General features: G+C 43.9%; 1 protein-coding gene across 3 annotated transcripts in view; it reads right to left on the bottom strand.

Annotated features, from left to right (window-relative positions):
- The window catches only part of LOC138665457 (membrane-spanning 4-domains subfamily A member 8-like), a 47,834-nt gene that overhangs the window by 25,380 nt on the left and 6,965 nt on the right, over window positions 1-15,489 (bottom strand). Inside the window, exons 3-4 of one of the 3 annotated variants that reach the window (XM_069752962.1) lie at window positions 3,522-3,616; window positions 710-852 (exon numbers count right to left, since the gene is read on the bottom strand). In XM_069752962.1, the coding sequence (XP_069609063.1) occupies window positions 710-852; window positions 3,522-3,537 (159 nt within the window). In that variant the 5' untranslated portion in view covers window positions 3,538-3,616. Of the gene's footprint in view, window positions 1-709; window positions 853-963; window positions 1,027-3,521; window positions 3,617-15,489 lie in introns of those variants that run through there. The other 2 variants (XM_069752964.1, XM_069752965.1) reach the window with 2 other exon arrangements.

Here is a 15,489-nt window from a genome sequence, read left to right as displayed (position 1 = left end):
ACCCATCAGTCCTGTATGTGTGCCCCAACTACACTGAAATGAGCATAAAAGAGAAAAACTGTTCCCCAGAGAATTTTTAAGTTCTGTTAATGGACAAATTATGTAAAACATAAATATATATATAATAGTATAAACCTCTGCAGAAATTAATTAAAAAATAAGCAAAATCAAACGGAAAAAGTCGCCATTACATAAAAAAAAAATCTGTTTTTTTTCAGTAAAAAACACATCTTAATATATAACAAAAAACAAAAAAACTACACATTAATAGATAACCACAAAACCACAATAATCTGAAAAGTTAATTCAACTGTTTACTTGGTGTGAAATATAAATAGTAATAAATAAAAACAAACAAAATAGTAAATTAAAATTGTTACTTTTCTATATGTGCATGGCAAATATATATATATATTACATATATATACATATTACAAGAAAATTTACATGTACCGCAAAACAGTGCTAAAAATGTATATGATTTTGTCCCTGAAAAAGCAAATGCTCTTAACAGCCATGTCAATGAAAGAATAAAAAAGTATAGGAGATGAGGCATGCCCCACCAAAAAATTGGATGGTGACTAATGTTTTTTTCAGATTTGGTCAGTAAAGGGTTAAAATAGATATATACAATGTATATATAATGTCCATAAGTGTATATATGTATATATAAGAGGGGTAAATATTAAATTGCAATCAGTAAACTTACCCCAAGAGCTTTTGGTTGTCCTTTGAAGAAGGTTTGATGAAATGGTGGTGCTTGTATGTGTTCCACTGGGAGGCTTACAGTATTTTCCTGTGAGCCTTGACTAAAGACTTGATTTGTTGCAGGGAAAGCCATAACTGTGGTTCCTGAAAATATAATGAACAGCCTAAACAGAAGAACCTATTCGTATATCTGGGAAGGTAGCACAAAAAAAGATTTAATCATCAGTGTAGATATCAGGAAAACGTTGAGCATACCTTGTATGGGTCACTGAGAAATACCTAGAAGATCTGCGTCCTAACAGTTTTCAGTGAGTATTTAACTCTAAAACTCCACCCTCCGCCGTTAATTAATTTTCCTATTTTGTGACGTGAACATATTCCACCTTCAAGATAAGACTTTGTTCATTGCTCAAAAGATCCATTACTAATCTGTATCAGTTAACACTCAAACCATTACTATCAGGTATTTTACTGCTTCCTAATGGAAACATAAGTACAATTCTACTTTATGTTTTCTAAACAAGACTGTTTATAGAAGTAGCTTATTATTACCGTATATACTCGAGTATAAGCCGACCCGAGTATAAGCCGACCCCCCTAATTTTGCCACAAAAAACTGGGAAAACTTATTGACTCGAGTATAAGCCTAGGGTGGAAATGCAGCATTTACCGGTGAATTTCAAAAATAAAAATAGATCATTATTTCCCCATAGCTGTGCCATATAGTGCTCTGCACCGTTCATATTTCCCCATAGCTGTGAACCATATAGTGCTCTGCACCGTTCATTGTGCCCCCTAGCTGTGCCATATACGGTGCTCTGCACCGTTCATTGTGCCCCATAGATGTGCCATATACGGTGCTCTGCACCGTTCACTGTGCCCCATAGCTGTGCCATATACGGTGCTCTGCACCGTTCACTGTGCCCCATAGCTGTGCTGTGCCATATACGGTGCTCTGCACCGTTCACTGTGCCCCATAGCTGTGCTGTGCCATATACGGTGCTCTGCACCGTTCACTGTGCCCCATAGCTGTGCTGTGCCATATACGGTGCTCTGCACCGTTCACTGTGCCCCATAGCTGTGCTGTGCCATATACGGTGCTCTGCACCGTTCACTGTGCCCCATAGCTGTGCTGTGCCATATACGGTGCTCTGCACCGTTCACTGTGCCCCATAGCTGTGCTGTGCCATATACGGTGCTCTGCACCGTTCACTGTGCCCCATAGCTGTGCTGTGCCATATACGGTGCTCTGCACCGTTCACTGTGCCCCATAGATGTTCCACATAAATTTGTGCCGCCGCTGCCGCAATAAAGAAAAAAAAACACATACTCACCTCCCTTGATTGCAGCTCCCGGCGTCTCGTTCCGGCGCCTCCATCTTCCCGGCGTCTCTGCTCTGACTGATCAGGCAGAGGGCGCCGCGCACACTGTATGCGTCATCGCGCCCTCTGCCTGAACAGTCAGAGAGCGCAGACGCCGGGAAGATGGAGGCGCCGGCCGGGAAGATGGATCGGCGCCCGGCGGCTGGAACGAGGACAGGTGAATATGCTATACTCACCTAGTCCTGGCGATCCTCGCGCTGTCCCCTCCTGTCTTCGGCGCTGCAGCTTCTTTCTCTATCAGCGGTCACCGGCACCGCTGATTAGAGAAATGAATAAGCGGCTCCGCCCCTATGGGAGGTGGAGCCGCTTATTCATTTCTGTAATGAGCGGTCCCACGTGACCGCTGAAGAGAGGAAGAAACTGCAGCGCCGAAGCCCGTGGGACGGCAGGGACAGCGCGAGGATCGCTGGGACTAGGTAAGTATACCTCAGCGCCCTCACCCCCTCACCCGCCGACCCCACCGCTACCGTGACTCGAGTATAAGCCGAGGGGGGCACTTTCAGCCCAAAAATTTGGGCTGAAAATCTCGGCTTATACTCGAGTATATACGGTAACTAGAAATATATAGTTGTCATATAGTATGGGAGATTCCCTGCATAGAGTTGATGGCTAAACATATTTTTAATAATAGCATACAAAACAATAAGAATTGAAAAATATTTAGAACATAATTGATATAGCTTGTGTTAATTTCTCTAGTTGCACTATTTGCAAAACATTTGTTTAAAAATATATTGAAACTATAGATGAATACAAAACACAATCAAAATAACTCAGCACCCATTGCAAATTAGACTTGTAAGCATAATTTTAAAACTTTTTACTGTTTGAAATAAACCAAATACTGTAGAAAGCTGAACACTACTAATATAACAAGTGGTTTCTCCAAATTTACCACGTCTAAATTCTACTGAAATATCGCCTACAAAGTTGATTTCTTAATTTTTATTTTACTCACTTATACAGCGCCATTAATTCCATAGCACTTTACAGACATTATCGGTGCTGTCCCCATAGGGACTAACAATCTACATTCCCTATCAGCATCTCTGTGGATTTTGTTAAGAAATCCATGCAAACACAGGGAGAACATACAAACTCCTTGCAGATGTTGTCCTTGGTGGGATTTGAGCTTTCCAAAGATTTTACCTGATTATTCATGGGCAACAGCCTTCAGATCACTAATATTCTTTGGTATACAGCCACTGTCAAATATCACCAAAGATCTTTTTCATGGGGTTTAAATCTGGCGACTGACAATAACTCCACAGTATTCCAAGAATTCTTGTGAAACCAAACCTTGGTGGACTTTGAGATATACTTAGGATCAGTATCCTATGGGAATGTCTAATGATGCTAAATCTTCAGTATCCATTCATAAGACTTAGTTTTCCTCTAGGGTTTTCTGATACTTGATTTAATTAATCTTGCCTTTTACACGCTGCATGTTTCCAGTGCCAAAAGAAGAAAAGGAGCCCCAAACAACAAGCCACCGTCATGCTTCAATGTAGGCAGGGTGTTCTTTTCTGTAACACATTTCAGATATGCTATGATGAAAATACACTGATTTCAGTTACATTTCCACCTAATGACATTAATTCATGAACAATTGATGCACCTATGACCCTGTTTAATAAAACATTGACACTCTCACAGCATCCTTATTGCCATGCCCTCTGTTAATTTCACAGTTCAGATATTCTATGCTATACACGCAGGGAATAGCATGTTTAAGCTCTGAAGATCCCCATGAACCACTAATCAAATGTGGATTTTGTAAATAGTATTGAATATTAGTCAAATAATGGGTTACAGTCACTGCATTCAAAATGATCAATGGTCAGCATCCATAGAAATGACAATTACCCATGTTAAGATCTACAGTATATGTAACAGGGAGGATACAGGATAGCAGAGGGAGAGGCCTGCAACACCGAGATGAAGCAGGGTGTTGCTGGGAAATATAGTTTTTGCAAATGGGATAGGACCTCACATTTAGCTCTATGAAGCTGAATGCAGAAATGAACAGAAGAAGATAAAAAAGACAAAAGGGTACAAGAAAGAAACTTTGTTTGGCTTACCCTGTACAGTCATACAAATGCTGTGCTTTGTAAAAAAATATTGCCATTATTAAGGTAACCCTCTAATTGCACCACATAACAGAATCCCAAACCACATTTTCTTGTGATTCTAGGTTAGCAGAGGCTTTTGTCTTGTGCGTTCAGGCATGAAACTTTCAGCACTTAGTATGTGTATAAGTGTTCCTGTTGTCACTCAGTATCCTTGCAGAGCATTTGCAGTCGCTCAAGCAATGATGGCTTCCTCTTACAGCCACGTCCCGCTACTGTAGCCAGTGGTCCTTCAAGTTTGTACTTGGCATCAATGCTTTCAACTGAATCTTTTGGAACAATCAATGTTTTTTCTAAAATTGTGTATCCTTTTCCTTGTCTGTGCAAGGCAGTGATCTCTTAACTTTTTGGACCACTCTCATAACTTAGGCATATTTTTAATATGCAATATAAAAGATCACAGTTAAACCCTTACCTAGTGCAGGTATTTGAAGAATTTTATCTTTAGTACACCTGATGAAGCCCCAGGTTAGGCTACATTCACACTAGCGTTAACTGCAAACCGTCACAAATCGTCTTTTTTCTGAAAAAATGGATGCGTCAAAAAAAGTGGAAAACGTATGCAAGGCATACAGCATTTCGACGGATCCATCGCAAATCCGCTAAATGGTTCCGTCGAAATGCTGGATGCGTTGCATCCGTTTTTACCATCTGTTGCATCCGTTTTTACGACGGATCCGTTTTTAAAATGGGAGGCACCCAAATTTGATTGGCTACTGGAAAATAAGGAAAACTATATACTGACTGTATTTACAGCCCATCTTTGAGGGTTTTAGTTTAGTGGCAAGGATGGAAGGTGTACTTGGTAGGATTGCGAGTTTGGTAACTGACGTTATATTTGAGACGAAGCGCCTGGATATCATAGTGCGGGAGAAGGAGGCGGCAGCAGAAAGACGGAGGATGCAACGGAGAGTGAGACGACTCTGGATACATCCGATCAATGAGCTGCGGATGACCAGGGGTGTCCAGTCCACTCTCTATCTGGAGTTGCGGCACAACCCACAGAAATTCTTCAATTACATACGGATGAGGATGGAACATTTTGACTATTTGGTTGAAAAACTAGAGGATGTCATCCAAAGGCAGGACACAAGGATGAGGCTTGCCATCACACCGGCGGAGCGGCTCCTGGTGACACTGCGGTAAGCATCTTTTTTTGTGTCATTGCTCATATTGAATGTTATTACATGCTTGCAGACAATACTGCGCTGACACATTGCGCACCATTTTCTGCAGCATGTAATTTTTTTTATTGGTTTAGGCCATTCCACTGTTTTTTTTTATGTCATTGCTCATATTGAATGTTATTACATGCTGCAGACAAAACTGCGCTGACACATTGCGCACCATTTTCTGCAGCTGTAATTTTTTTTATTGGTCTAGGCCATTCCACTGTTTTATTTTCATGTCATTGCTCATATTGAATGTTATTACATGCTGCAGACAATACTGCGCTGACACATTGCGCACCATTTTCTGCAGCATGTAATTTTTTTTATCGTTTGAGGCCATTCCACTATTTAACACATGTTTCATGCAGGTTTTATTGTGCGTCCCGTCATACAAAAAACATTTTCACAGTGCCATTTATTGTAACTTTACCAGGAAACCAAAAAATCAAAAAGTTGATGGTCTGTGCAATTTTTTCTTACATTTTTTTTTCCTACAGCTTTATAGCTATGGGTGAGTCTCTGACTTCTCTCCATTACCAATTCCGGCTGGGGATTTCCACTATTGGCGGAATAGTGAAGGACATATGTCGGGCTATTTGGGACACTTTTCAGCCGGAGAATATCCCCCAACCATCAATGGACATCTGGTTGAGAAGTGCAGAACAGTTTGAGCAAATTTGCAATTTCCCAAATTGTGTTGGTGCCGTGGACGGGAAACACATAAGGATTGCTAAACCGGCAGGAACAGGCTCTGAGTACTACAACTATAAGAAATACTTTTCGATTGTACTTATGGCTATAGCAGACGCCAACTGCAAGTTTCTTGCTGTGGACATAGGAGCCTATGGCCGGTCCAACGATTCTCAAGTTTTAAAAAACTCTCCAATGGGTCGTTGCCTGTATGGAGAGACATACGATTTCCTGCCAGCCTGACCGCTCCCAGGAACAACTGAACCAGCCATGCAATATGTTTGTGTAGGTGATGAAGCGTTTCAACTCTCGCTGCACCTACTTAAACCATATAGCAGCTGTGACTTAAACCGTACAAAGCGGGTATTTAATTACCGTCTTACTAGAGCAAGATGAGTAGTAGAGTATTCTTTTGGTATATTGACGGCAAAGTGGAGAGTTCTGCTGACGGCAATAAAACTGCAAACCAAAACTGTAGATGATGTTGTTAAGGCATGTGTGGTGCTCCATAGCTTTGTCCTTTCAAAGGAGCCCGTTTCCTTGGATGACGAAGAATTGGAGACAACCTTGTGGGATTACCGCAGTACCTCTGTTCGCTCCACAGGTTCTGTTACTAGGATGAGGGACCAGTTTGCGGATTATTTTGTGTCACCTGTTGGGCGGATTCCATGGCAAGACATCATTGTGTGACATGTTTTTCATGGGTTTTGTTTATGTAAAAATTGTGTTTCTGCAAAAAAACAAGAAAAAAAAAAAACCCAAAGCGTGGTTTGCTTGGTAATAAAACCATTGTGTAATACCTCTCAAACGTCTGGTGTTTATTTTTATTTTACCTTTTTTAATAGTTACCATATTACCTTAATGAATCCACACACACAAAGAGTAGATTTTAAATCAGAACGAATTTTATTGTAAATTTTTTTTTTCTTTGCAAAAAAAATTTTTTTTTTTTTTAGTTTTCACAATTTATTTTTTGTAAAGTTAGAAACATAAAATATTTACAGACATAAAAAAATCACAAATCTTCAAAGTGTTGGGTGGAGTAACTATGGGAGGTGGGGCTGGCAGTTTGGACCACGTCGATAGGTGGGGAAACCCTACTTGTTTGGGCTGCAGTGGAAGGGTGGTGAAAAGCAGGAGGTTGACCAGAGGGGGGTTGTGTTGGGGTAGGTGGAAAACTTAATGGGGAAGGAAAGCTGGGCAAGGAAGAAGAAAACACTGGGGAATACATTTGGTTTGTGGGCCGGGTTGGGTATTGGGACTGACGTTGATATTGGGACTGGCGTTGATATTGGGGGGCATGGTGTTGAAATGGGGACTGGGATGTGTGGGGAGGTGTGGGGGTAGATTGGGGTTCGTGGAGGACCTTAAATAGAGCATTATGGCAGCTATTCATTACCCGCATCTGTTGCTCAAAAGAAAGCTTCTCGGAAAAAAAGATTGGCTGGAGATTGACTTACATCTAAATGCAGCCTATCCAAACGACTGCTGGTTTCATGGTGGGTTTCACTGATGCGTGATTGCACCATGTTGAAACCAGCAGTCACTTGCTCTCCCAAAATTTTGAAAGAACTTTGGAAGGATGCATTTAGATGTAAGAACTCAGGAGCATAGCTCCTTTCCTGACCCCTCTGTCGCTGCCGCCACAAACCTAATGGTGGTCTAGAGGTGGCAGGGTCAGAGGGGTGGGGTAAAGGGAACGCTATCTGTTGAGCATCAGATTCGAGTAACGAAGGCTGCAATAATGCTCCAGTGCTTGAGGTGGATGAAGTGGAGGGGACAGAGAGGTCAGAGGTGTGGGGCCTACCGACGTGGTCCTCGGTGGCGGACTCAGGAGGGATCACTCCAGAGGGCGCAGAGGAAGATGCAGGTGCACGGTGGCTGGAGAAGGTGCTGTGAAAGAAAAAACAAAAACAATTAATATATTGATATGAAAAAGCCCGGACTGAAACAAAAGTTTTGTGATTAGACAGGTTAACATGGTTATTATTGGGATGTTGAATACTTACACTCTACTCAGCATGGTTTGCCTCAGGAAGGAGAGGGCAGGTGCGTATCTATAGCTCTTCTTCTTCCTTCCTGCTGAGCCACTTGGGGCCTGCATCTCCTCGTTAAATTCCCTCTTAAAGCGATCCCTCAGTGACCGCCACCGCTTCCTAACCTTGCCATCTGTGAAGACAGGAATGAAGAGAAAAAAAAAATGGTAAATGCAATACATTAGGCTACGTTCACATTAGCGTCGCGTCGCTGTTGCGTCGGCGACGCAGCGGCGACGCGCCCCTATGTTTAACATAGGGGACGCGTGCGTCTTTTTGCACGCGTTTTCCGACACGTGCGTCGTTTTAGACGCTAGCGTCGGACGCAAGAAAACGCTACAAGTTGCATTTTTCTTGCGTCCGATTTCGTCAAAAAACGACACACGCGTCGCAAAACGCGCGCGTTTTTGCGCGCGTTTGCGCGCGTTTTTCCGTGCGTCGCGCGTTGCGTCGCCGACGCAGGGCGGCGCAACGCTAGTGTGAACGTAGCCTTACATTCAGCTCTAAACATCACTGAAAAGTGAATACTTACCAAATTTGCTCTGCTGCTGTGGAAGAAGGTCCTCCCACCTCGGAAAGATGTTCTGGCATATTTCCTCCCAGAGCCGACGGTTGACACTGGTATCGGCATGCCTGCGGTCAGCCATGTTCCACAGCGGCTCCCGCTCGCGAACCTCCTCAATTAGACACTCAATGTCGATTTCAAAATCTTCGGCGGGAGCACGCTGTGAAGCCTGTGAGAAAAAAATAAGAAAAACATAACAATTAGTACACTGAAACACAAAAGTACCAATCGAATCCCCCCCAAAACCAACTCACTGATGGCTGACCGCGGCGACGAGTCCGCCGAATCTGGGAGCGGCTGGGAGAACCTTCACGGTTTGCTGAAAGTTCAGCAGCAGGAGCAGCAGCAGCAGCAGGAGACTGAAATAAAGGAAAAAAAATTATCTTTAATGTAGGTATATGTTTTCTGTGTTAAGTTTTATATGAAAATCTGTTTTGTGTATGGTGCAGTGTGATGTGTGAAGCAAGTGTTTCGCCACTACTTACACTTGGTTCCTCCTCCACTTGCATCTCTCCACCCGTCTCGGTCCCTTCTGACAGCTCCTCATCTGATTTTGATTCCTGTTTAAGCATAATAAATGCATGTAGTGAATAAAAATGATGTAAATTTGAAAAATAAAAAAATGTTTTGTTTACTTAGCGATACATGCTGTTGCTGTGGAGGAGGGCTGTCAGAGGACATTGTGGCTGTGGGATGGCCGGTGGCTGTGGTCCTGGTGGGATGGCTGGTGGCTGTGGTCCTGGTGGGAAGGCCGGTGGCTGTGGTCCTGGTGGGATGGCTGGTGGCTGTGGTCCTGGTGGGAAGGCCGGTGGCTGTGGTCCTGGTGGGAAGGCCGGTGGCTGTGGTCCTGGTGTGTCTGTAAGTTAAAAGACACTTGCAATCTGCTCTACACATTGAAGTAGCAGATTTGGGGTCTTCAAAACTTACTTTTAATGATGTGAGGATGTGGTCCTGGTGGGATAGCCGGTGGCTGGAGTCCTGTTGGGATGGCCGGTGGCTATGGTCCTGGTGGGATGGCCGGTGGCTGTGGTCCTGGTGGGAAGGCCGGTGGCTGTGGTCCTGGTGTGTCTGTAAGTTAAAAGACACTTGCAATCTGCTCTACACTTTGAAGTAACAGATTTGGGGTCTTCAAAACTTACTTTTAAAGATGTGAGGATGTGGTCCTGGTGGGATAGCCGGTGGCTGGAGTCCTGTTGGGATGGCCGGTGGCTGTGGTCCTGGTGGGATGGCCGGTGGCTGTGGTCCTGGTGGGAAGGCCGGTGGCTGTGGTCCTGGTGTGTCTGTAAGTTAAAAGACACTTGCAATCTGCTCTACACATTGAAGTAACAGATTTGGGGTCTTCAAAACTTACTTTTAAAGATGTGAGGATGTGGTCCTGGTGGGATAGCTGGTGGCTGGAGTCCTGTTGGGATGGCCGGTGGCTATGGTCCTGGTGGGATGGCCGGTGGCTGTGGTCCTGGTGGGAAGGTCGGTGGCTGTGGTCCTGGTTTGTCTGTAAATTAAAAGACACTTGCAATCTGCTCTACACATTGAAGTAGCAGATTTGGCGTCTTCAAAACTTACTTTTAAAGATGTGAGGATGTGGTCCTGGTGGGATAGCCGGTGGCTGTGGTCCTGGTGGGAAGGCCGGTGGCTGTGGTCCTGGTGTGTCTGTAAGTTAAAAGACACTTGCAATCTGCTCTACACATTGAAGTAGCAGATTTGGGTCTTCAAAACTTACTTTTAAAGATGTGAGGATGTGGTCCTGGTGGGCTGGTCAATGGATGTGGTCCCTAGTGTATCTGTAATATAATAGGTATAATGGATTTATAGTTAGACCACCCCCCGAACTAGGTAATGTTTAACAATAAACACCCTGTTAAAATGTGAGAAATGTTCATTAGGGTGAACACCAAAACCCAAAAACAGGTGCACGTTTTACCATTCATTTCCATGTCCAAAAAAATATATTTTAAAATGTGAACCCACCATGTAAAAATATTTTTACTACATTTTTTTTTCAAAAATAACCTCCCCCAAAAAACCTTCAAAGGATAACCTTTAGTAAAAAATGAGCCCTCAACCAACTCTGTATTGCATGTGTAACCATTGGTACATACACCTGTTTTAAATTTACCTTTATGAAATTATACTACGGACATTTTTTTAATAAACATTTTATTATATATATATATTTTTTTTTTTTTACATCACAATTAGGAGCAGAAATGCTCTTTATTTTAAATACAAGTACATCAACTGGGAATAGTTTCAACAGTAATAAAAAAATCAACACTTTAAAAAAAAAATAGCACTCACACATTCTAACCACAAGCTGCAGACCACTAGACTTTGCAATAATACATCCGATTTAAAAAAAAAAAATTTTTAAGAGGAAAAAAAAACATTCCCACAGGCTGCACAAACCACTATACTTAGCAAATACATCAAAAAAGGACATTAACCAATATGGCATGGACAAATGCACATGCAATCAACAAGACGCACATAAACATGCCTGCAAGCACACAGGCGCAGTCGTAACACAAGCATAACACATGAACAGGCATAATATTGGCGAAGGCATAATAAGGTGCAGGCACGTGAAGACATACATACAAAACCACACAGCAGTACAAAAATACACACACACACACACACACACACACACAAGAGCACATAGGGCTATGCAAATACACACAGATGCATAAAAGCACACAGGCGGACCCAAACACGAAACGCATACGCACACACACACACACACACACACACACACACACACACACACACACACACACACACAAAAGGCCATCAGTCCTCCGGCTGGAGCTGGATTTCTTCACAGTGGCAGGCCTCAGGGTGGATCTGGACTGTAGCAGGGCACTGGCTGTTGCAGGACGACGGCAGGCCTCAGGTTGTATTCAGGTTTTAAGCTCTTGCTGTAGTCAGTACGTCATACAGACACAAATGCACACACACACACATGGACATGCAGACACATGCACACAGACGCACACAAAAATGGCAATACTCACACTGTTTCTATGGTGGTTGGAGTCTGGTGTGGCAGGAGCCTGTAGGTTGGAGTGTGGCTGGAAGGCTAGGTTCTTGCTGCCAGGCTGGGGTCAAGATGGAAGGCTGGGGTCTTGATGGAAGGCTGGGGTCTTGATGTCAGGCTGGGGTCTTGTCTTTGTGTCTTGCTGGCATATGTGGGGTTCAAGGCCCAGGCCAGGTTTATATAGATTTGGGGCCAGTTGGCTACAAAATCCTGGTTCTGAGCATGCTCAGTAGAAAAAAAACGTATTGCAGCGCTGCATTGCGTCGTACGACGTGTCTCGAAGGATCCGTCGCTCATAGACTTTCATTGTAGCCAACGCCGCATGTCGCAGGATGCGTAGCGACACGTTTTTTTGTCGGAGCCAAAAAACGTTACAATCTACGTTTTTTCCAGACGACGTGTCGCCAAATTTCGACGCATCCGTCGTACGACGTATACGACGTATGGCAATCCGTTGCAATGCGTCGCCAATACAAGTCTATGGGGAAAAACGCATCCTCCAAGCACTTTTGCAGGATGTGTTTTTTCGGAAAAACGACGCATTTTAACGTATTGCAGTTAACGCTAGCGTGAAAGTAGCCTTAGTTGTAACAGTGGTGCTTTGAGACAACGTATAGGAAAAATGTACTGAATTGCAAAGGCTACTATACAAAATAAACCAGCCTTCAGAAATGCACGGAGTATAATAACGAGTCAAATGATTACTACAAACCAATATAAATGAATAAAGTTGGTAGACTAGGCTGAAACGGTCATCACATAATTATAGAAAATCTTTACTGGGCACATCCAAATGAAAACAGGATTAAAATGGGTAAAAATAGAGATCTATAATGGAGGAAAGAAAACGTCTCATCAGAGAAAAAATTATGCATGTAAGCAGAGGGCTGCCACTAGAAATTTCGGTGCCCCATACTGGCAAAATTTTTTGGGCCCCCTTGAGACTCCGCCCATGCTCCACCCCAGCCCTGCCTCCACGCTCCACCCCTCGAACTGTCCACAGTCCCATCGCTCTCTCTTGGAAAAACTCCACTTCTCACCTATCACACATTAACAGTTCCCATCACCAGATCACACATATAGCCGGCAGCTTTTGTTTTGGCCAAAATATTTTTTAAGGCACCACCATAACACAGTAGACAATTTTGGCCGGGCCCTACTCTGCTGTAGCCTATTAAATATTTGTTAAATATGCAATACAATTTAGGTATATTTTCATTTATTTTTAAAATAACCAATTATATCATATATAAGGAACAAATACTGCCACACCCTGTTAAGACCACATATTACCGCCACAGTGATCGAATAACATCACATACAAGGAACAAATACCACAACACCATGTCCAGACACCATATTATTACCACATAGTGACCAAATAGCACATACAAGGAACAAATGCCAAGGCACCATGACCAGACCACATATTACCACCACAAAGGGACCGAATATTACAATACTGATCAGTAATAAAAAAACCACAATACCATCACCATAAGTGCCATTATAGACAGGAGATCTTTACTTAGTATGCAGTGTCTGTATACAGTGATCACTGGTGATATTATACACAGGAGCTCTGTATATAGTATACAGTGTATAGTGTCAGTGTATAGGTAACACACTGACTCCCCAGTGACGTCTCTAGGTGAAGTCCTTCATCTTTCAACTTTCATCCAGCACAGACCGCCATCACTTCTTCCAGCCAGGACTTGTCTCTGCAGGAAATAACACAGTTATCTCGAGCTCCGCTTGCAGAACACATTTCTTAATTTTTCACAACTTCTACATTACACCACATGAAGAAAAAAAGGCGACATAGTATCTCTACACAGTAACAGGACCACCCCCCCCCATTTAAAAGAGTATACTCATAAAATAAAATAAATACATCACTGCAGTAATAATATCCATTAATTAGCCCCTATGGTAATAATATTCCCCATCCTGGTCCCCATGTGTCTCATTCCTGGCTCCAGCCATATGTTCTTGCATCCTGCCCTCATGAGTATCCCTTCTGCCCCATATGATCTCCCCATCCTGCCCCATATGATTGCCCCATATGATCTCCCCATCCTGCCCCATCTGTCTCCATCGTATCCATCCTGCCCCATGATCCTGCACGATCTGTCTCCAATCCTGCCCCCAGTGTCTCCAATCATGCCCCCATGTCTTTCATTCTGCCCCATGTCTCCAATCATGCCCGTATCTCCATTCTGCCCCCAGTGTCTCCAGCATTTCTGCCCCCAGTGTCTCCAGCATTTTTGCCCCCGTGTGTCCAGCATCTCTGCCCCCAATGTCCAGCATCTCTGCCCCAGTGTGTCCAGCATCTCTGCCCCAGTGTTTCCAGCATCTCTGCCCCAGTGTGTCCAGCATCTCTGCCCCAGTGTGTCCAGATTCTCTGCCCCTGTGTGTCCAGATTCTCTGCCCCCAATGTCCAGCATCTCTGTCCCGAGGGTGTGTCCAGATTCTCTGCCCCAGTGTGTCCAGCATCTCTGCCCCCGTGTGTCCAGCATCTCTGCCCCAGTGTGTCCAGCACTTTTGCCCCCAGTGTGTCCAGCATCTCTGCCCCCAGTGTGTCCAGCATCTCTGCCCCAGTTTGTCCAGCATTTCTGCCCCAGTGTGTCCAGCATCTCTCCTCCAGTGTGTCCAGCATCTTTGCCCCAGTGTGTCCAGCATCTCTGCCCCAGTGTGTCCAGATTCTCTGCCCCAAATGTCCAGCATCTCTGCCCCGAGGGTGTGTCCAGATTCTTTGCCCCAGTGTGTCCAGCATCTCTGCCCCAGTGTGTCCAGCATCTCTGCCCCAGTGTGTCCAGCATTTTTGCCCCCAGTGTGTCCAGCATCTCTGTCCCCAGTGTGTCCGGCATCTCTGCCCCCAGTGTGTCCAGCATCTCTGCCCCAGTGTGTCCAGCATTTCTGCCCCAGTGTGTCCAGCATTTCTGCCCCAGTGTGTCCAGCATTCTGCCCTGGGGCCCCCTGGATCGCCGCTCTCAAAAAAAACACCAAACCACGACTTTTTACCTGGCCGCGCTCCCGCAGCAGGCGAAGCTCACTCCCTCCCTCCACGCAGGTGAAGCGCGCAATTGCCGGTGGCTGATAATGATGTCACACGCCGGTGAAGTGCGTGCTGTCAATAGCGTGCCGCAGCGCCTGTAGGGGGGGCCCAGTGAGCAGATGAGATGGGGCCCGGTGTGGGCCCCCTCTGCCCACTGGGCCCCATACACCCGTCAGGGCAGTAATGCCCTGATGGCGGCCCTGTGCAAGCAGACAAAATTTTCTATATATAGAAAAGGTCAGTCAGTGAATACGAAAAATCACATAAGCAACCTACAGTGTACAAAATTCATCCATACAATGCAATTATGATCAAGATATAAAGTGTAGAGTGCAAAATCATTAATAATGATTAAAACTAATAAATTAATGTTTCAGTCTGTGGTATCCTGAGAGGTAATACAGGTGCTTCTCACAAAATTAGAATATCATCAAAAAGGTTATTTATTTCAGTTCTTCAATCCAAAAAGTGAAACTCATATTATATAGAGTCATTACAAACAGAGTGATCTATTTCAAGAGTTTGTTTCTGTTAATGTTGATGATTATGGCTTACAGCCAATGAAAACCCCAAAATCCTTATCTAAGTAAATGAGAATACTTTGTAACACCAGCTTGAAAAATTATTTTAAAATCCAAAATGTTGGCCTACTGAAATGTATGTTCAGTAAATGCACTCAATACTTGGTCGGGGCTCCTTTTCCATCAATTAC

This window comes from Ranitomeya imitator, chromosome 2 (assembly GCF_032444005.1).
Source record: "Ranitomeya imitator isolate aRanImi1 chromosome 2, aRanImi1.pri, whole genome shotgun sequence".
In the NCBI taxonomy this organism is placed as follows: Eukaryota; Metazoa; Chordata; class Amphibia; order Anura; family Dendrobatidae; genus Ranitomeya; species Ranitomeya imitator.
This window is presented reverse-complemented; position numbering and strand designations above follow the sequence as displayed.